Consider the following 23,712-nt stretch of genomic DNA (forward strand, 5'->3'; position numbering starts at 1 on the left):
TGTGTGAACAGCGACTTCCTTTGATACGGTAATATGATTTTAGCGAATCTCTCGACATGAATAAAGTAAATATACTCCAGCAGCGGATGCTTACCACTTGAAGAGTACTGGAAGCTCATGCTGGAACTCACCTCCGGAGACGAGGCAGGCCAGTCGAAGTTCGGAGCCCTCTTCGTACGGCCCGGCCACGTCCTTGATAGGTCCCCGCGGGTCGTGGATGACAGGCGGTTGCGGTGGAACTGCAACAGGTGCACACACATTCACTGTACTTAGCTCTCTGCAGACCTCGTATGCTTACAGCATGTTGTTATAGCTGCTCGATCATACACTGTGGCTCGTTCAAGACAACATCGCTTAGCTTCGATAATGTGAAGCGGTGCCGGCCGGGGTGACCGAGCGGCTCTAGGCGCTACAGTCTGGAACTGCGCGACCGCTACGGTCGCAGGTTTGAGTCCTGCCTCGGGCATGGATGTGTGTGATGTACTTAGGTTAGTTAGATTTAAGTAGTTCTAAGTTCTATGGGACTGATGACCTCAGAAGTTAAGTCCCGTAGTGCCCAGAGCCATTTTTTGTGCAGCGGTATTTAGACGAATTAATCACTTACAAATTTGGGATATGTTTGCGTATTTCCCACCCTACATCTCTATTTGTGACTATATTATTAATGATATGGCTGTAAGCTGTCACTGTCTTAAGAAATGATACAAAATACTAATTAATGTAAAACACTAGGTAAGTTAAAGAAAAATAGAGAACGATTTTATTGTAAACGGTAATTTTATTCTTATAATACGTCGAGGCAGTCCCCTTCCAAATGGTTGCCTTCACCAGTTAAACAGAGTCCGTGGTGATGCTTTCAGTCTTCGAAACTGTTCTAGAAGACTTTCAGCTCGTCTACCGGAATTTTACTTAAGTAAACAAATAGCTCTGTTTCAATGGTTCTTGAAATGCAGAAATAAGTCGCAGGGAGATCTCGCAACAGTATTACCATACAATGGAAGGATTAACTGCTTTTAAATCATGGAAATTAATACACACATCTCCATCAACGTAAGCCTAGTACTGAATGACCAGACACTGTTCCCTTACTCACCAGTTCTAACTGCAAATACTACTCATAATCCTATCTAGACCATGTAGTAAATTACCCCTCCTACTCACATGCTCCATTTGCTTTATTTCAGTGACTATAATTTCTATTGTGGTGTAAAAAAAAATTATTTTTTATAATCACGGCTGCATCACTCACCTGCTTAATAAAACAATTATATCTCATCTGTACTTTATGAATTGTTAAAGACAAGATTGTTTTGTTCAGCCATATCTTTGGAATATTTTACCAAAGCTCATTGTTCAGATATGTTCTTCTACCTACAACTGTTGTAATTTATTTATAGTTCATTAGGTTATGAGTCACACGTTTCATCGTAATTAAGTAATCTTACATCGCACTTATACTGAAGTTACCTTTCTTGTTTTACTCATATTCTAACGTTAACGTTTTCGTCTCTGGAAATGGAGATACTCTGTACATGTACTACACTCCTGGAAATGGAAAAAAGAACACATTGACACCGGTGTGTCAGACCCACCATACTTGCTCCGGACACTGCGAGAGGGCTGTACAAGCAATGATCACACGCACGGCACAGCGGACACACCAGGAACCGCGGTGTTGGCCGTCGAATGGCGCTAGCTGCGCAGCATTTGTGCACCGCCGCCGTCAGTGTCAGCCAGTTTGCCATGGCATACGGAGCTCCATCGCAGTCTTTAACACTGGTAGCATGCCGCGACAGCGTGGACGTGAACCGTATGTGCAGTTGACGGACTTTGAGCGAGGGCGTATAGCGGGCATGCGGGAGGCCGGGTGGACGTACCGCCGAATTGCTCAACACGTGGGGCGTGAGGTCTCCACAGTACATCGATGTTGTCGCCAGTGGTCGGCGGAAGGTGCACGTGCCCGTCGACCTGGGACCGGACCGCAGCGACGCACGGATGCACGCCAAGACCGTAGGATCCTACGCAGTGCCGTAGGGGACCGCACCGCCACTTCCCAGCAAATTAGGGACACTGTTGCTCCTGGGGTATCGGCGAGGACCATTCGCAACCGTCTCCATGAAGCTGGGCTACGGTCCCGCACACCGTTAGGCCGTCTACCGCTCACGTCCCAACATCGTGCAGCCCGCCTCCAGTGGTGTCGCGACAGGCGTGAATGGTGGGACGAATGGAGACGTGTCGTCTTCAGCGATGAGAGTCGCTTCTGCCTTGGTGCCAATGATGGTCGTATGCGTGTTTGGCGCCGTGCAGGTGAGCGCCACAATCAGGACTGCATACGACCGAGGCACACAGGGCCAACACCCGGCATCATGGTGTGGGGAGCGATCTCCTACACTGGCCGTACACCACTGGTGATCGTCGAGGGGACACTGAATAGTGCACGGTACATCCAAACCGTCATCGAACCCATCGTTCTACCATTCCTAGACCGGCAAGGGAACTTGCTGTTCCAACAGGACAATGCGCGTCCGCATGTATCCCGTGCCACCCAACGTGCTCTAGAAGGTGTAAGTCAACTACCCTGGCCAGCAAGATCTCCGGATCTGTCCCCCATTGAGCATGTTTGGGACTGGATGAAGCGTCGTCTCACGCGGTCTGCACGTCCAGCACGAACGCTGGTCCAACTGAGGCGACTGGGGGAAATGGCATGGCAAGCCGTTCCACAGGACTACATCAAGCATCTCTACGATCATCTCCATGGGCGAATAGCAGCCTGCATTGCTGCGAAAGGTGGATATACACTGTACTAGTGCCGACATTGTGCATGCTCTGTTGCCTGTGTCTATGTGCCTGTGGTTCTGTCAGTGTGATCATGTGATGTATCTGACCCCAGGAATGTGTCAATAAAGTTTCGCCTTCCTGGGACAATGAATTCACGGTGTTCTTATTTCAATTTCCAGGAGTGTATTTTAAAATCTTTGATCCAACAAAGGTTCGCTGCACCACAAACTTATCTTTGTACCTGATGATGGCGTAACAACAGGAAACTGGTTCGTGTAACGAGCAACACATATTGTAGAATATTAAACTAGTGCTGTCAGTGTTTCATTTATAAAGTATTACTTTCCACCAAAAACTCATTATCCGACTTTGCCGTATGGGGGAGATAGTTGTCATGGTGTGTGAACTGACTGGCCGCACGTTTGCCATACTTCTTCTAAGTTTTTCAAGGACTTTTCCGATAAAACGGTTCGTTAACAATTAGTCCAGGAACCATGAACAGCCCTCCCCCCCACCTTGCCGGCAGCTAAAAATATTATTTTGGATTTTCTCGTTCCTGCTTCGTTTGCAGTTTTCCGTTTCCTACTTCGGCATTTATGTCTCACTTATTTTTTTTTTTTTTTTTTGCTTTGAGGCTCTGGGGACATGATTTAAAAGATATAATAAGAGATATAACAAGAAGGGATTAATAACTGGCAGAACTGGCACAATTGAAGCTGTGAGGACGGGTCGTGAGTCATGCTTGGGTAGCACAGTGGACAGTTCTTGGGACACGACAGCGACCGGACGTGCCGCTACTTCCGCGTAGTCATAGCGCCGCAAGCCGTATTTATAGAAATTCTTAGACTGTGACCTGTGACATTATCAGTGCTTCTTCACTACCGTCATACACACGCTTATTAATTAACTCACAGCGGTCTCGGCCGCTCATATAGTACAGTTATGGCTCGGTGAGTACAGTTTCAATTACTAACGCTGACATCGAATATAAACAAGTGCGAGTGTTCAATTTGCCATCTGATGTTGAGAATTGTTTTCTTAGAGATGTCCTTGCCAAATACGGTGACATCCGACCGATTAGAAACGAAAAATGGTCGAGCAGTCACAAACTCGAATGTTATACTGGGGTTCGCTCAGTTGACATGGCCGTTAAAGTCAATATCCCATCCTAAATGATAGTTTCTGGTTATAAGGCTCATGTCATTTACGATGGACAAGTAGGTACTGGTTTTATCTTTAACACGAGTGGCCATTTACGAGATGATTGCCCACGGCGCGTTTTCTTACTTCGAAACAATCTGCAACAATGACAGAGATGAACATTGGCTGATGTCCTAACTCTAAATCAGGCGCTTTCTGTGATTGACTCCCAACCAAGTGCGTCTGCGTCAGAGGACAACGATCTCGATAAAGGCACCTTCTCACCCTCACCTCACAAAACCGTGGCGAGTCACGCCTTAAACGTCGGTGTTGCATTTTTTGTCGGTAACAAACGACGCCGTACTAGTGACGGTAGCAACTCCGGTGACCAAGTCGTAAAAAATCAAACCGATGACGCGGATTAACGGGCCTCCACACAGGACATGCATATGTCGGGCGGCTCAGTTACGACAGCCAAATTCACATTGAAACTACCGGCGCAGAATCTGTCAATACGAGTGCAGTCGAGTGTTTACAGCAATCCGTTGCGATACCGCTTCTCGATTCCCCACAGGTGGTCGACATACAAGAGGCGGAAGCCAGTCAACTGCTAAACGTAAACACAGAGGATGATACACGCGGTATAGAGATAACATAAACACCCGCCACCTGGGAATTACTCCGATGCATCGTGAGGAACCGGAAAGCTGTATACAAACAGCCAGTGAGGCTCCAATCAAACACATTGAGCCTACTGAAGACGCGTCTTCGTATTTGCCGTCACCCGTTCCGAAGCAAGGACTTTCACATACTGCTTACAGCCATGTCTCAACAACTCCGCCGTCTTCTGTGACACTTTGGACAACTGTACGACGGCAAAATAAAGTTAAAACATATGACTCCGTGGCTGGAAGTAAGACAAAAAGTAAATTCAGTGCAAAAACTGTTAGAAAACCTGCGGATGTATGTTCGAAGTCCGACGGTGAGATTAACTGGGCTTCCAACGCTTCTCAACACCCACATGTCTCTGACGATCATGAGTCAAGTTTATAAGTTTTTTTCCCTGAACATTAATAGAGTAAGGACAGATTTAAAATTAGCAGTGCTACGGCAGTTTATCTATGAGTCCAAAGCTGCTATAGTTCTGTTACAGGAAGTGTCTATCCTAAGTTTTCATATATCAGAATTTACAACAATCGTAAACACCGTGGCGGATGCGGGTACAGGTACAGACATTCTATCACGAGACGGAATCCCACTGAGAAATATCGAAATATTGGACTCCGGTACAGGCATAGCTTGCCAAATTCTTGACGTCACCGTCGTCAATATATACGCTCCATCTGGAACGACTCTCAAATCAGAAAGAGCTAACTTCTTCAAACAAGACATCATCTACTTCTTACGCCGCAACCCAACCCAGTTCATAATTAGTGGTGATTTTACCTGTATGATCCACAGGAAAGTTCAATCGGCAAACTTTAGTTACTGTAGGGAACTACATTATCTAGTGCGTCACCTGCAGCTGAAGAATGCGTGGGAATTAAAATTTCCTACCCTAGTAAAGTCCACGTACCTGACCTCCATTGCATGTAGGCGTCTAGACCGTTTGTACATCTCTGAGAACATTTGCCAACATGTTCTGGACACCGATGTCATTCCGGCTAGTTTCTCCGACCACTTCACCCTCTGTGTAACGATAAATCTGGCCAAACAGCATACTAAATGGCATAGGATTCTGTGGAGCCTAAACGTTTCTGTTCTCGGAGAAGCCGTGCTACGAGATGTCATCTCCATGGCATAGGCGGATTGTCTCAAGTAATGCTGCAGATATCCTAGGAATGTTGTGGTCAAACGGAAAATGCGATTATCCTTAAATATCTACAGTTGGCAACGGGCGCAAGATGTCAAACGCACGATTGATTTTTACCAGACAGTTCTGCGAGAGTTGTATGCGACTACGTCACCAACCAACGCGCAGCTGACGACCATCAAACAAATAAAGGCGAAGCTTATAGGCATAAAGCGAACGCATTTTGAAGGAGTGAAGATGAGATATAAAGCAAAATCGCTTCAAGAGGACGAACTTGCATCGTCGTATCACCTCATAAAAATCTTGCCAATCGCAAGCGAGCTTTTATCGGGCACCTGGACGCAGATGATGGACTCCGTTTGGCCCGACAGAGTGATATTCATACTGCATTCTACCGGTTCTTTACGGATCTGTACTCGCAATGTAATACATATGGTGTGACGGCGGCGAGATCGTGAGTGCTATGCCCCCGTAGTCACGCCTGCGGAGAACTCGGCGGCCGTACAAGATTTTGCTCAAGACGAACTTATTGAACTGATTCCTGGCTCCCCATGGAATAAATCCCCTGGCCAAAATGGATTGCCACGGGAATTTTATGTGCGCTTCTGGCCCAAAATCGGACACGCATTTACAGATGTTCTCAATAAAGTGATGCGAGGGAGTGACGTGCCGGCCGAAATGAAGGAAGGTCGCATTGTATTGATACAAATAAGCAAACACCGAAAAACCTTAGATACCTTCCGACCGACTACTTTACCCAATTTTGGTTACAAAACTGCACTAACAGCAGATTGCCTCCATTAATGAAGCAAGTGATTCACAACAATCATGCTGCCCTGGCCGCACTATTATGACGCCCCTCTTGGAATATAGAGATGTAATAGCCATAGCGTCAGGCACTAACGTGAATCTCGCATTGCTGTTTATCGAATTTTGCAAGGCATTTGATCGCATCCGCCACGAGTACCTCCTACAGCTACTGCAGCGGTGTGGTTTTGATCAACAGGTTAATAATGTCGTGCAACATTTCGTCACGGGCCTTACAAACAAAGTCAGCGTAAATGGACAGCTTACTCAGCCCATCGAGGTCCAAAGAGGGCTGCCGCAGTGGAGCCCTCTCTCCATGATACTGTTTGTTTTATCGCTGGAGCCAATCTTACGCTCCATGCATGACAAACATGCAGGTCTGTCGATCGCCGGGACGTCCTTCGTGGTTCGTGCTTACGCCGACGACGTTAGAGTGTTACTGCGCAACGGCGGAGACGTATCAACCCTCAAGACCGCGGTAGACGAGTACTGTCGGGCTTCCGGTGCAAAAATTAACACCCATAAATGCACCTTTGTCTGGGATACGACGCAGTTATTGTACCTTGGGCGAAGCGTGTCGAAGCCCACTACACTCTGAGGATGATTATCGACAAATTCCCGCTAAAAATGAATGTAAAAAATTTGATGCAGTGCACAAATAAAATGCAAGGTGCCATCTATGACAACAATTGGCTGTCCGTTGACATTCTCCAACGCATACGACTCCTCACCAGTTATATATTCAGTAAAGCGTACTATACGGTCCAATTATCTGGCAAGGGCATGTGTTTAAAGTGAAATACACCACGCTGACGTCTTCAGACGGGCCGGCGGACTCAACATGCCTGACATTAACCAAAAGTGAACGGCGTTTTACATTAAACGAACCACCCACTTGTTGGACAAGGAACCTCTGAGCATAACAAGTTGGCTCTTCGGAACCTTACAACCCACCGATATGCACCCACGCATTGATGTAGGTAAACAGTTCCATTGCTTCATTATTTTGTTTTCGTGCTTATGTTCTTTAGATGGTTGTTTAATAAAAAAATGTGGTAGAGCACTTGCCCGCGAAAGGCAAAGGTCCCGAGTTCGAGTCTCGGTCCGGCACACAGTTTTAATCTGCCAGGAAGTTTCATATCAGCGCACACTCCGCTGCAGAGTGAATATCTCAGTCTCCTAATCCATGATTGTGGACAATGATGACCATTGTTCTCTAAGTAGAAAATGTTCTCATTAATCCCTGCCTAGGATTTCGTGAGGCACAGTAGCGATTTCTCTAAGCTCCAGCCAGAGAAAATGGCACAGAATTACACATCCTTTTCTAGAGAATATAAGTAATCAACACAAGCTAAGACGCATTCTACGTATGTATAACACTTGCACCAAATATAAAATGGTAACGAGTAAACGTCACAATTCAATCCGACTGCCATATGGAGGAACATAAGATTTGTTGTTCGTTCATGCAAAGTGTGGCCAATCTCAATACTTGTCTTAACAACAAAACGAGGCTTTAGCGGCAGGTAGCTTCCCATACGTTCCATACAGTAAATATCACCAAAATAATTTAGCAATGGGGTTGTAGAAACAGCATCCGCTACCAGTCACAATAAAACTGTGACTGGTAGGGGATACTTTTTGTACAACCCCATAAAGAAACGGTCGCCGAGTTCGACAGCATCCACTATGGATAACATTCTTTTAATTTAGCAATGCAGAAAACCCTGTATTCACTTCAGCCATAGTGATGCTTTATCCTCTGATGTAGATGGATCAATGTTACAATTTATACCTAAGGTATTACTGTTGCAATCCTGACATGAATATGATATTTCGATACGTATTGCGTCAGACAAGCTGCGAACAAGCGAACAAAATCATTACCTTCTAGTACAGCCACGTTCTGAAACAAGAAATGAATCCATAGAAACATAATTAGATTAAAACAGAGAACCTGACGTTTTGTCTGCGAGATCCGCGATACAGTGAGGCAACGGTCCGAATCTACCTCGAGAGCGAAAGCCTACAGCTGCAGCGCCCCCGCAATCCAATCTACCCAGACAAGGTACGCGGTCAGATGTAAATCTGCGGGCTGCCGGGGTTAATAACTAGGTGGATGTACAATCACTGCCTGTAGTGCTTGTTACTGCAGATGAGAGTATTTAACTGAGCGAATATATGGACGTTGTGTTTGAAACGAGGTACATAACAATGACAACAGGTCCGTGCCTATTGCAGCTTACAGTTAATAAATTAAGAAACAAAAAGACATAATGAAGGTTAAATTACATTTGTAATTATTTTGATTTGAATAATTTCATTGTTGTAACATTGTAGGGAATTGTTTCCTGATCAGTGATGCTAAAGGCAGGGTACATCACAATAGCTGCAACATATAAAGGAAACATGTCTTTTGTTTTAACATTACCGTCTCTAAGTGAATACTGGTTTCGTACCCGAAACTGACTGCTGTACGTACAGATGCTACAGCAATGAGGTCAACGTTAAATGAATTCATCAACGGTATCGAGTGTTGATAAAATTAGAAAGTACTACACTTATCATGAGCCTGCCTAGACTCGTCAAATCTATTAACTAATAGAAAATATAACAGTTTTACATGTCCACAGTAAACCAGACGCACTTGTTTCTCATGTACGATGAAGCTACATACTTTAAACTTAATTTCTCAGTAATTTTGGTTAAATTTTGCGTTAGAACAATGAAATAATTTCTTTTAAATCGCTGTGGATTAATTATTGGCCTAATTATAATGATTATTACTATTATTACTGTATATATGATACCTTTATGTGCAACAGTCCATTGTTTCAGTACTTCCATCGATATTTTCACGTCACACGCTATTTTTCATTCACGTAGCAGAATGTTTTATCGTTCCTGTATGAAATGACATCTGCACGGGATTAGATGCTGAATTATTAATGATGTTTCTTTATTTTAATTCCTACAAATTTTTCCCATCCTGTGGACAGCATGATATTTCGTTATTATATTCGGGAATGCTTTGTTACGTTAAAAATGTGATGTATGCCTCAGGAAGTAATATTTTGCTTGAATCTTTCTGCGACGTACATTCACGGTATTATGACAGTAAACTTCATAAACTTCACTGTGATGCACAACGCCTCTCCCGTAACGTATGAAGATGACAGCTGCCTGTGACGCAAAGTATCGCGCTGCCCTTCTTTCGATACTCTCCATACCCTCTATCGCTCTAACAAGTTAAGCACGAGATTGTTCATCAACTGGTTGAATGAGGATTTTGCAATTTATTTCTTTCGTGGCTCAGTTACATTTTCTTAAGTTTCTTCCACAGAGTCTTTGTCTGACGCTCGAGCTATTTCTATTTTTATGTGATCGTTCCGTTATACATCACTTTGGATGCATACTCTTAGCAATAGATACAGAACGAAGCAGTCACTCAGGAAGCGTAATTACACTTCCTTTACGAAATCCCTCTTATTCTTTGAATTTAAGAATCTGTTGACTGCAATGTAATAGAAATATTTGACCAAAAGTATGTCAGAGTAGTCGACAACCAGTCAGTGATTCTATGAAAATCTTCAGGAAAACGTTCTTGTACACTATTTATGCAGTAATAGTTGGTTTGGCAATTGGTACACATAGTGAAACAAAACTGAAAGTAGCTTTGGATCCAGCTCTATTGCTTCAGAATTTCTAAATATTTAAAATGAGGATTCTAAGTTATATACGTAACCAAAATCTCGTATGACTAAAACGCATGTTACCATGGCTTGATGGCCAAGGAAGTTTGCCAGATCCGAACTTTACCAGCACGCTGGACTGATAGTTGGAATACGAATAATCACCGCACTAATGTTGCACGACTTAGAGATAAATGCCAAACAGTCTTCTCCTCCCTTAGGGCGACTGGCGCTCTTCAATTAAAATAGTTTCAGATTGGTACGACAGTAGATATGAAGGACATTAAGGAAGTCTCACTCATATGTTTCAGGATAACAGATTAGTAGAAGAGTGGCGTTGTTGTCAGTAAACCCGTTCGGAAATTTCAGAAAAAAAAAAATGAAATGGCTGCCTCCATCTTGTATCCTGCGACGAGACCATAAAAACGCATATATCATAACAACAAATGAGTATGCTTAGTGAGGCGTATAATATGATAATGTAGAACAGTATTAATGGAACGGTGAATCATCAAGAAAGTATTTCAGATTTCGGTGCTTCCTGGGCATTTTATATATGCCAAACGAGAATGAGCGACTTGAAGTCATAACACCGTGGAAAAACTGATGGCTTTATGTGGAGCGTATTCCTAGCACAACTAGACTTGCGCAGAAGTCTACCGACTCACACCGAGAGGCGTCTCTTGGGTTGAGCTACAGCAGCGCATATCATTTCGCCATTTTTATTACTCTACAAAAGCGGGTCACTACCTTCAGTAGTCCGTACTTTATCAACATATTATAAGGAAACTGTTGTTTTGGTTTCCGCGCCGTAAGACTTAATTAGGGCACAAAGAGAGATCAGCAGCCTTTCGTGTTTACAACAGTGAATTTGAACTTTATTTCTTTTCCCAGTGTATGGCATCACTTTCCTGACGTCCACAGGTCTGAACATGATCAAACAGGCCGGAACCGGTAATCTCGTAAATGACGTGCAACATTGACGGAAAATAAAAAATCAATCTTGGAGTGGAAAACTCTGTTAAACAAAGACTGCCGGACGACTAGAGAAAGTATAACTAATATTGTCTGTCCGACAAAAACTGTAGGTCGGTTTTGATCCTAGACACGTCTTTGTACACAAGAATAAAATAACGTTAGAGCGTGTTGCAGCCGGGTAGAGGTCTGTTTCTCCCACTTACCTCGTACTCAATACAATCAGTGTTACAGTACACAATAAATATCTGTTAATAGAACATAAAAAAATTAAAAAGGAAAGGTATAACTTCATCATCATTCAACAAAGTAATCATAAATTAGGAATCTACATGGTGTTATGAACTGAAGGTAACCCTTGTGTTCTGTTCTTTTGTTTGTGAACACGTTATTTAAGCTTTGACTTGCTATATTTGTGTACCATAGAATTAGCCACAGTGGTGGTGGCCTGTGACTCTCACTGGTACATGTTACTGTACAGTAGATGCAACCACGTCGGATTGGTACGATTGAAGAAACCAAACACTGTTTCTGAAGAGTGAAAGCGGGATTTTTTGTAGTTAACAAGGGCAACTGTTTATGTGCTCTTCTACGGTTAACCTCCGTGGCCGTGCTGTTTTGAAACTTCACCATGACTGAAGGAATTGGATTTTTAGAGGACATCCAGCTCTGCTTTATTCTTTAACGACGCTGGCAGCTTTCTCGATGAAATATGCACAGGTAAAATAGCTCCTCTTCCGATCTCTGAATGGGTGCAACTTCGAATGATGTCATTAGAAAGAAACTACCCGTGTAATGAAAGAGTAAACTGCAAACTGACAATATGAAAAACATATTTGGCGAACGGGAGCAATTGTTGACATCGAACAGACTTTTAGCTGCTGGGAAGCCTTTTGTGAAATTATTTGTCTCGACCGTAGCCTTATACGGAGAAACCTCGAAAAAACGTATAAGATAAGACGATAATTTAAGCTTTTGTAACCTGCTGCTACAGAAGAATGCTGAATGTCAGGTGGGTAGATCGAATAAGATGTAATGAAAAGCCGGCCGCGGTGGTCTAGCGGTTTTGGCGCTGCCGTCCGGAACCGCGGGACTGCTACGGTCGCAGGTTAGAATCCTGCCTCTAAGTTCTAGGGGACTTATGACCTAAGATGTTGAGTCCCATAGTACTCAGAGCCATTTGAACCATGTAATGAAAAGAAATTAACCATATCGGGTAAGAAGGAATTTGTGGGACAACTACTTAAAAAGGAGTGGTAGATTGACGGCTCATATCCTGAGATATCAAGTAATCATTGTTCGGAAAAATGGGATTGATACACAGGGGTTAAAAGTAGTAGGAGGCCGGCGCTTGTTCACAGAAGGCAGATTCACGCCTGTATGGGTTGCATTAGCTACCCATGATGAACTCATCAGATTAGCGTGAAGAGCTGCATGAAACCAGTGTTTGGACTGAACGCCCGTACTGGTTTACATATCCGAATCTGTCTCAAATACTTTTTGTCTGTTACACTCATATAATGAGAAATAAAGTGGACAAATATTCAAACTCAGAAAAGTATTACCATGAAATACAAATGCATAGCTTGAGTTTAGAACAGTACTTTCGAGCTTAGAAAATTTTTGTGTCTATGTTCTCATTTTGGTTATATGATATTTCAGAGCTACCCATCGACCTCATGATTACCATACTCAGTTGTATACAGTTCTGTAGCAGCATCCAGCTCTCTATGTATTATTAGTATTTTATGAAGAAAGGAAGACGGAACAAGTATGCAAATACTTCTATAGGACCTTTCTACCTTGAAAAAGCGATAAAATGCAATATTCACCCATAAGTTCGAAATCCTTTGGAACAGGGGTGTAAGCAATTGAGAAAGGCGAGTACTATACAAGATACAGAAGAAACAGTGGAAAGACAGCGAAGCAAGAGATTCTTCTTTGAAATGTTCATAAGTTGAGGGTACATACTTTTTCCTCCACTGTTAAACCTCTCTAATGCAGAATCAGTTATATTAATAGCATGCAATTCTCTAAGAGTTTTTGTGAGCTCATAAGGCTGTGCAGCAGGTGTTCGTGTGTGAACTTACGTTTACGTTTTCAAATGGTGGCCCACTAAATATGTTTATCAAGATACGATTATCCACAACGGTTTCTTTGGTAAGTAGACGCCGTAACCTCTATCGGTGCATAGCGGAATTTGAACGGCGGTCCGTCATTGCACGCTAATTGGAGCGGCTGTGTACTCTGGCGCAGACCAATGGCGGGGAACACTTCAGCCTATAACTTGCCGCAGTAATTACACAGTGTGGATTCCCAGCTATCAGCGCAGCCGACATACCTCTTCATTGGCGCAGTCGGGTTCTCCGTATCCAAATTGATTCCGCCATCCAGGCAAATCCAGCTTGATACCCTCCCACAGACATTAACGTGAGCTGACACTCGCTAAACCCATACGAGACGTGGGTTCGCTAATAGTTTCTCACTGCAGCAGCATTCAGCAGCGTGTGTAAAATCTGGCTGTCATTGGACTGAACTATGGGAGTATTTAAGTTAAATCATGGACAAGGCCCTAAAAACATAGTGCTAAATAATATGCGACTGTTAACAATTCTATGTTGTCTTTACACAAATAGCAGTGGATACAAATTCGCATACAATTAAATAAATTTATCTGCCTACATCTACATCACTAGTTGCCAATTTACAATTAAGTGTCTTGCAGAGGGTTCTTTAAATCATCTTCAGACTATTTCTCTACCGTTCCACTCTGTAACAGCACGTGGGAAAAATGAACACCTAAATCTTTCTATACGAGTTCTGATGTCCCTTATTTTATTACTGTGATCATTTCTGCCTATGTAGGTTACCAACAAAAGATTTTAAAATTCCAAGGAGAAAGTTGGTGATTAAAATTTCGTGAAAAGATTTCTGCGTGACGAGAAACGCCTTTGCTATAGTGACAGCAGCCCCGACTTGGTTATCATATCCATGACACTCGCTCCCCTATTTGGCGATAATACTAAACGAGCTGTCCTAATCTGGATTTTTTCGATGTCGTCCGTCAGTCCTCTCTGGTAAGTATCCCATCCCAATTTTGAGGAAATATGGTACCGAAAGAATGTGTACTGCATTCAGAATATGCTGATACCTTTATTCCCGCGAAAAAAATTTACAAGATGTATCCGTCACTCGGTAGTGGACTGCGCGCTGTTACGTGTTAGAGAAAAATGGTATGGCAGAGCGGAAATGGAACATTGGCTCTTATCTTAGTCCAGTGATGCTCTTACCAATAATTAATGAACCAACTAGACAACGTTTGCTGTTCCCCCCACAGCTTCCACCTACAGCTACGTCTCTCCTTCATTTCAGCTTTACGAGTACCTTTCGTACCTGGAGTACCTGGAGGAGGTCGTATAGAGTGTGTGGACAGCCTCGTTGATAAGAATCACAGTGGGTTTTCTAGACTGTGTGGAATTTTATTAACATAAATGCTAACATACAGAACAATTTTTCAGTTGTGTAACGCAATTATACACTCATATTCAGAAAAAAGAACAACTTGAGCGACTAGAGACAGGACGTTCATATTCACATGACATGCACATTAGTATGTTGCGCACAAATAATTGATGTTTGAACCATGTCGCCCCTCGGGTTCGAGGTCGGCGCCACCATCGCGATGCAGCGCAACTGCCAGTAAAGTGGGTCTGCTGTAACCTAAAGTTACAATAGTATTAGATTCGTTAATTTTATTCGTGTAGCTTAAACCATAATTCACAACCGACAAGTAATTTATATACCTGAAAGACTCCTTTGACTGCGACAGACAGATTATCTCTGACTCTTGATATAAAGGCTCTTTGGATATAATGCGGAAGATTACGTGTAGAATGGTCTGATTACCTCCAATTTAGAATCGCGGAGGATAGGATAGCCGTCGAATTGTAATTAGCGGCATTGTCGTAAGCTGCAGTTCTGAATTTCTGCATTTCACCTCATACAAGATGATAATGTATACTGGAATGTAGCTAAAAAGGTTATTTATGGAAAAATATAATTTCATGAATTGAAAAGGTACGTTCAATTCTTTTGTTATTTCAACTTCTCCCTCGTCTGCGGTTCGGAACATTATTTTGTGTGTCGTAACTCTTACCGAACTTCGTGACGTGGGAAATCAGTAGAGCCTGCACCACTGTCGTTTATGCTCTATTTTAGGAGAATAAATTCTGGACTTCATAGATATTGATACAAAACTTGGACACTGATTCCCATGCTGCAGAGTGAGTACGTCAAAACACCCAAGATGGCTTCACCATGACATACTAATGTGCCTCTGATTATATTATGGGTTTTCAGCGTCGATTCGAGAACGTGCGTCAGATAGAGTATGATTATGAACTGTAACTTCTATTTTGTTTTATAGACTTTAGAATTGAACTAATAATTAATTTTATACCAGGAAGTGTGGGAGATAATTGTGTAAAAGTATTGGAGAAGTGGCTTCTCTCGCCAAAAATTTCCATTAACGCAACTAGATAATGTTCAGCCATAATAATTTAATGTCAAATTTCAGTGCTGCAGAAGTTAAACTGGCGATCATTTATGCAAGGACTCTGTGTATAATAATTGTGTGTATCTCTTTCGTGCCACAACGGAACGAATACTACTGCGACGACATTGGGAGCAGACTACGTAGGTCCGTCACATGCGAATTTCAGACCAGAAACTGGACGGAGAAAACATATACAGGCAGGACTTCTTTATTTTTGGGGGGGGGGGGTCTTGTAGTGTGTGGAAGTGGCAAGGACTCTCTTGCTGTTCTATGTAATGGATGGTTTTCCATTTTCGCTATCATTCTGTAGACAAACTTCTGTGGCGGTAGTTTAGAAGTGAAGCGCTACGACGTTTTAATTGCGTTTGAAATAGTGCATTAATTTATTGCGTGTGTTAATCAGAAAATAGAGGTTACGGCATTGTTGTCAGAAGTCAACCGCACAGCAGCGGCGCAGCATATAGTTACGTTCTCAGCACCCGTGATTGATCCCTTCATCGTAACTACGCAAAAGCTTTCTTTGCTGTCTGATAATACCTGTCATAAAGTGCAAGCGCAGTCAACCACGGCACAACCGTAGTCAAACTTCAGACAACAGCAAGAAGATATAAAAATTCAAGTCAATCAGATGGCACATGCGTAGTCTTAAATCCAGACACAGGTTGACTTAATTCCTCTCATCGTGCCAAAACAAAACGAAATCCAAGAGACGATACCTGATCTTATCAGAAAGCAAGAAGCCTTGTCGAATGAGTTACAAGAATAGCGACTGGCTGACGACGACTTTTCCGATCGAGATTCCAGTCACTGTAACATTAGACACGGGAACTTCGGTTAATGTGACATCAAGCGCTTTGTTCCAAAAGTTATCTCTAAAAGCCAAACTACTAGTTTTGCCAGTGGAGAACTGAATAATTATAGGAGCACTAAGCACAAGATACACAAGTGTCAGGATGCAGACTCAATTAAAATTGAATTTGCGAACTGCAGCAATTACTTGCACATTTCTAATTGTTGAAAAATTGATCGTGTCTCATACACTGGGCATTAGTAACATACGAGAGAAGGACGGAGGTATCGACTTCTCAGGGGGGAAAGCAAAATTTTGGATCGACGATGCTTCAGTGAATGTTGATTTAATACAGAAAGGAGTACATGAGTGATATTGCCGTGCGGCCCTTATAAGCTTGATCATTACAAATAATAAACGCTGAACAAATTCTTCCAGGCACACAATGAAAATATCCGTATTTTCTAATCACGTAATTGAGAAACAAAAGGTATCTATGCACCTAACTGATGAACAGAAGTAGCACATATCAAACCTATTATCCTATTCCGTTGATTTTTAAAAAAACCTAGAGTCATCAAAGTATATGTGTATCATCTTGATATTATGCCACATACGACCTACCCCCCCCCCCCCTACCCCCAATAGCTTGTATCCGGTTCCCTGGTGTCTCAACAAACCTGTAGAAGACAAAATTATGTACAAATTTTATCACGCCTCAACCAAAATTACGCCTGCTGAACTGATGTTTAGAAGAAAGGAAAGAAATGAATAGGTAGATAAAATTCCGAAAACAGAAAGTACTGACATACCTTGGGATGAGAATATTGGACAACCTCTCGTTAAGCTCACCGAGAAGGCCAGGATCAGTAAAAGGGATTATAACAGTTGACTCAAATGGGTGCCGACATTTAGGATCTGCGAAAAGTAGTGCTGCGAGCACATACGCGAACCTCATTACTTTCCAAAAAGAATAGGAAACGTCTACTATTATACACTGCACCTTTCGTAATTGTGAAAACACCACCATGATGCGTATTTATTGGCGTATCCAGAAAGTTTACGAACCTAACGACTGTATCCCCGTCAAGATATTAAGAAATACCATCTGAAATTAACCGTATGAAAAGGACCGTGATGATTAAATTCATAGCGTTTACATAGGGAAGAGTGATGTACTGTGATTAAATTTTTATTAACTGTATTTGGTGCTAGACTATGATACACTCATAGTGAGATCGGAGCTACTAATAAGAGACTATGCAACACAAATTGAGTACTTTAGAGAAGTAATGATAGTGTGTCTAGTAAGTAACTAATTAATTATTTTAACTTAGGACCAGGATTATTCATTATTTTTTTATTTTTTGGAAGATTTGGTTGTATGCTTATCAATATTAATTATTGATAGTTTTTAAGTTTTGAATTAGGATGTGCCTGTGAAGTTTGTCCAATCATGTTCATGTATCGTAAGTTAGTCTTTAGTGTGAGAGAAAATGTACCTGAATTGACTGAACTTACCCGAAGGAGGTATTCTGATTTAAAATGGTGACATTTTAGGGACTTTCAGATATCATCGATAATGGAAAGTTTAATTTTGCAACATTTTTGCCACTTAGCGCAGTTGTAAATTGGTTGGTAAATAGGGTGTAGATTTAGATTGGTATGGTGTTTCCTGGATTGGTATGGTGTTTTCTGGTCCTAAGAAAATTTTGCTTTCGGGAAGATGAAATCCTTTATGTATGTTTGTATGATTTATTTTATTTCAAATTATCCTGAATGTAAGAGGAATTTATTTATCTATCTGCTCTAAAGTGAATTCAAATTGGCCTGAAAAGAAATTAAGGAGGTATAGCTGTTTAGGAGAGAAATTCATAATGAAAGCATAGAAGTGGTGCGAAGGCAAGGCGATTTATTGTCTTCGTCGGAAGCATTTCCCTGGTGATACATTCACTTTGGGTACACAATAAATTTTTATTGTCTTGCTATAAAGGATGATAATGTGATACCGAGGCACAGAGAGAAGGATTCCAGAAATGAAGGATGATCTTTCTTGAATATCGGCTCATACGAACAATTCTTATATCTCGAGCTATGTGGTATAAGTCAGAAAAAGTATTGCATGGTATGCCGACTTCGTATAATACAGGAAAACCTGAATGTATTAAATTGATTATGAGCAGTGATTTACTTTTGGAAGACTTACTTAAAGTAGATAAAATCGATTGCTATGCAGTGGACACTGCGGTGGATCATACCTCTTCCGAATCTACTGAATTCATGAAGGATCCGATGGAGAAATGTGCTACTAACCCCTTCTTTTGCATTGTGTGAAGTAAAGATCTCCAACTGATCCAATGTTTGGAATTGTTTCATGTCCTCTTCTTCCGGACTGGTGCCGTGAGGATCGAGATCATCCCATTCTCCTACAGCCTGGTTCCCCCTTCCAACAAGATTCGTTGTACGTCAAACTCCTGCAGTTCCAGTGAGCCTCCAGCATCCAGCCATCCATCTGTCAACCAGCTCCATGAACCTTTGTCGAATCCGTCTATTCAAGAAAAAAGATAGTTATCGTCGTTCACTGAACTGGTTTAAACACACAAATTGTCCTTTATTCCCTATTAGTAATCTGAAGATCCAACACGTTACCAGACGAACATGGTTAACGTTTAAAACATCCAAGCTGATTTGTACGTGATATTTTAGTTTTCTCTTTTCTGTGTGTAATTTTCAAAATTTTAATATCCATCTTATTATACACTCCTGGAAATGGAAAAAAGAACACATTGACACCGGTGTGTCAGACCCACCATACTTGCTCCGGACACTGCGAGAGGGCTGTACAAGCAATGATCACACGCACGGCACAGCGGACACACCAGGAACCGCGGTGTTGGCCGTCGAATGGCGCTAGCTGCGCAGCATTTGTGCACCGCCGCCGTCAGTGTCAGCCAGTTTGCCATGGCATACGGAGCTCCATCGCAGTCTTTAACACTGGTAGCATGCCGCGACAGCGTGGACGTGAACCGTATGTGCAGTTGACGGACTTTGAGCGAGGGCGTATAGCGGGCATGCGGGAGGCCGGGTGGACGTACCGCCGAATTGCTCAACACGTGGGGCGTGAGGTCTCCACAGTACATCGATGTTGTCGCCAGTGGTCGGCGGAAGGTGCACGTGCCCGTCGACCTGGGACCGGACCGCAGCGACGCACGGATGCACGCCAAGACCGTAGGATCCTACGCAGTGCCGTAGGGGACCGCACCGCCACTTCCCAGCAAATTAGGGACACTGTTGCTCCTGGGGTATCGGCGAGGACCATTCGCAACCGTCTCCATGAAGCTGGGCTACGGTCCCGCACACCGTTAGGCCGTCTTCCGCTCACGCCCCAACATCGTGCAGCCCGCCTCCAGTGGTGTCGCGACAGGCGTGAATGGAGGGACGAATGGAGACGTGTCGTCTTCAGCGATGAAAGTCGCTTCTGCCTTGGTGCCAGTGATGGTCGTATGCGTGTTTGGCGCCGTGCAGGTGAGCGCCACAATCAGGACTGCATACGACCGAGGCACACAGGGCCAACACCCGGCATCATGGTGTGGGGAGTGATCTCCTACACTGGCCGTACACCACTGGTGATCGTCGAGGGGACACTGAATAGCGCACGGTACATCCAAACCGTCATCGAACCCATCGTTCTACCATTCCTAGACCGGCAAGGGAACTTGCTGTTCCAACAGGACAATGCACGTCCGCATGTATCCCGTGCCACCCAACGTGCTCTAGAAGGTGTAAGTCAACTACCCTGGCCAGCAAGATCTCCGGGTCTGTCCCCCATTGATCATATTTGGGACTGGATGATGCGTCGTCTCACGCGGTCTGCACGTCCAGCACGAACGCTGGTCCGACTGAGGCGCCAGGTGCAAATGGCATGGCAAGCCGTTCCACAGGACTACATCCAGCATCTCTACGATCGTCTCCATGGGAGAATAGCAGCCTGCATTGCTGCGAAAGGTGGATATACACTGTGCTAGTGCCGACATTGTGCATGCTCTGTTGCCTGTGTCTATGTGCCTGTGGTTCTGTCAGTGTGATCATGTGATGTATCTGACCCCAGGAATGTGTCAATAAAGTTTCCCCTTCCTGGGACAATGAATTCACGGTGTTCTTATTTCAATTTCCAGGAGTGTATATCGTGAATAGATTAATGTTGCGGGTCTATATTCCGGAGTCTTACATAGTTTTCCTCTGGAACACCACTTTTTGATGTGTAGACCTGAATTTATTGTTATCTTCCACGGTTGTGTGGTAGAATGAGATGTACACCTCCCCACATATGAAAGTCAGAACCTTGTACGAAATGCGGTGGTTTTGTAAAACTATGTTAAGATAAATGGAATGGTTATAAATTTTATAAAAAAAATTTTAAGGTACCAAATATTAGTCTGTTTGCAAATAAGCATGATTAATAGTCATTCATTCTCAGTAAATTAACAATCTTTTATCAATTGGTAATAACAAAATTTAATTGGTATTTCAAGTTTATTGCTACCAACATGACATTTGTAGTATCATTAACGTTCTATTACATTCATTCATGTAATACAAACGCTTATGCTAAACTGAGCAAGTGATTTGTAGGCTCAAAGACTCCTTAGACTGCGAGATAATGATTATCTCTGACTCGTGATATAAAGACTCTGTTCATACAATGTGGAACATTACGTGTACAATAGTCAGCCGTACTTCTGATTTAGAATTGCGGAGAATAAGGCCTCAGTCGAATTGTAATTAGGGGCATTGTCGGAAGCTCCAGATTTAAATACTGAATGTAATTGTGATAACATTTTATCTAATACAAGAGGATGATGTATACTGGAATGTAGCTAGAAAGGTCACTTATGGAAAAATATAATGTCATGAATGGAAAAGGTATGTTCAGTTCTTTGGTTACTTCAGCTTCTCCCTTGTCTGCGGCTCGCAACATTATTTGGTGTGGCGAACTGGTAGGGAACTTTGTATCCTGAGAAATGAGCCTTCCCCACGGTCGTTTGTGCTCCATTTTAGGAGATTAAATTCTGGACTTCGTCGAACCTGATACAAGTAATTGATTCCCATTCAGCAGAGTGAGTATGTCATAGCACCCAAGATGGCTTCCCCATGGTGTACGAGTGTGCCTCTGATTACTTTAAGAATTTTCTGGGTCGACGATCGCCGGAATTCTGCAGAGCCACAGATACTTTCTTCCATGAGCTGCCTTCGAGAACGAGCGTCAGACAGAGTGTGATTACGAACTGGAACTTCTAAAAAAAAATGGCTCTGAGCACTATGCGACTTAACTTCTGAGGTCATCAGTCGCCTAGAACTTAGAACTAATTAAACCTAACTAACCTAAGGACATCACACACATCTATGCCCGAGGCAGGAGTCGAACCTGCAACCGTAGCGGTCGCCTGTCTCCAGACTGCAGCGCCTAGACCCGCACGGCCACTCCGGAACTTCTAACCATTTTGTTTTATAGACTTGAGAATTCAACTAATAATTCATTTTAAACCTGGAAGTGTGTGAGATGATGTGTGAAAATATTGGGAAGCGACTTCTCTCGCCATAAATTTTCCATTCAAGCAACTAGATATTGTTCAGTTACAATAATCTAACTTCAAATTTCAGGGGGAAAGAAGTTAAATGGAACAGTGAGAACTGAGTTGACGTGCAAGATGCCTCGAAGACGTATGCTAGAACCATACCGTCAAATCAGTGAGTTTCAAAGGTGGCGCAATAATGACGTGAGAGAATGTGTTGCATCCATCTGAGAAATTGCGGCTCGTGTGTGAAGAAGCGTTTCGGCAGTGGAACGAGTATGTGCAGACTGGTTAACGGGAGGCCGCAGAGCACGACGAGATGGACCGGGTCGCACCACGTATACCACCTCCCGAGAAGATCAACACCTCATCCGAATGGCACTACAGGACTGATCTACGTCTCTCTCTGTGTTGTCGTAACAGTGGAATAGATTATCAGGGGTGACAACCGGTCGCCGTTTATTACGGCATAGATTACGCGAGCATTTTCCATTTCTCTGCCTGTGTTTGATGAATGTGCAGAAACATCCTAGACGGCATTGGTATATGGAAGGATGTCAATGGGGCAGAAATGGAGTCAGGTAATGTTTTCGGTCGAAGGAGGCCTATGTTTTTTTGAAAACGATATCTATATTTTGGTTCGGTGCAGATGGGGGGAGCGGTATCACAGCGACTGCACTCGCGGAAGACATACAGCACCAACTCAAGGCCCTATGATGTGGGTTGCTATTGGATACAACCGCAACCACAAATCACAGTTGGTTCGTGTCCAGGTAACTGTGACCAGTATGACGTTTGTGAATGACACCCTGTGACCCGTAGCCATATCCTTTCTGCGCAAGACATTGCACAACCACATGTAGCTCCACGGACACGTGCGTTCTTGGTGTCAGTGGATGACGGGCGTTTGCCCTCATCCGCCAGATGACCATGGTGAAACGACGGGTGCAGCGCTGTGTCCCAGTGTCACCCAACATAGATGAACTTTGCAACCAGGTGAACGCGGCATGGATGGTTATACCACAGGACGCGATTCTAACCTTCTACACGTCGATATCATGACGCATGCAACAAGTTATCTCGGCCCATTGCGGACGCAGTGCCTACTCAGCAACAGGACACGTGCTACACCAAGGTGACTGAAGTACTAGCCGTTTCTGCAGAACATACTAATGTACACATCCTGTGAATCTGAACGTCCTATCTCTATACTGAGGACGGCGAATAGAGCCCGCATTGATTACAGATATACTAAATTAATTAGCCACGATTACTAGAATGCCACTCTACCCGTGAAAACAAACTAAATCTCTGGATAGTTTCCCGTGGGAAACAGTATCAGACAAGCAGAAATAGTTCCATCTGAGTTATTCATCTTCGCTCTGGAGGATATGTTGAAGTATCTATACTCTGAAAATAAAGGTGTCAAAAAGGACAACCTCTAGACCTGTTTAGTTTTTCAGATGACATCATCCGCTCTTTAGAGGTGATACAAACGAACGTCGAAAATTATCTGAGAACTCAAAGATGCTACCCAATCTGTAGGCCTCAGGATTAACCTTCAAAAGATGAAACTCATGACCTCTGTC

At 43.1% G+C, this 23,712-nt stretch overlaps 1 protein-coding gene across 1 annotated transcript in view; it reads right to left on the bottom strand.

Moving 5' to 3' along the window:
* Positions 1 to 90: 90 nt before the first annotated feature.
* Positions 91 to 23,712, bottom strand: part of LOC126188597 (uncharacterized) — a 720,334-nt gene continuing 696,712 nt past the window's right edge. Inside the window, exon 4 of the mRNA XM_049930199.1 lies at positions 91 to 239. Coding sequence (XP_049786156.1) covers positions 91 to 239 — 149 coding nt within the window. The remainder of the gene's footprint in view (positions 240 to 23,712) is intronic.

Source organism: Schistocerca cancellata, chromosome 5, assembly GCF_023864275.1.
Source record: "Schistocerca cancellata isolate TAMUIC-IGC-003103 chromosome 5, iqSchCanc2.1, whole genome shotgun sequence".
Classification (NCBI taxonomy): Eukaryota; Metazoa; Arthropoda; class Insecta; order Orthoptera; family Acrididae; genus Schistocerca; species Schistocerca cancellata.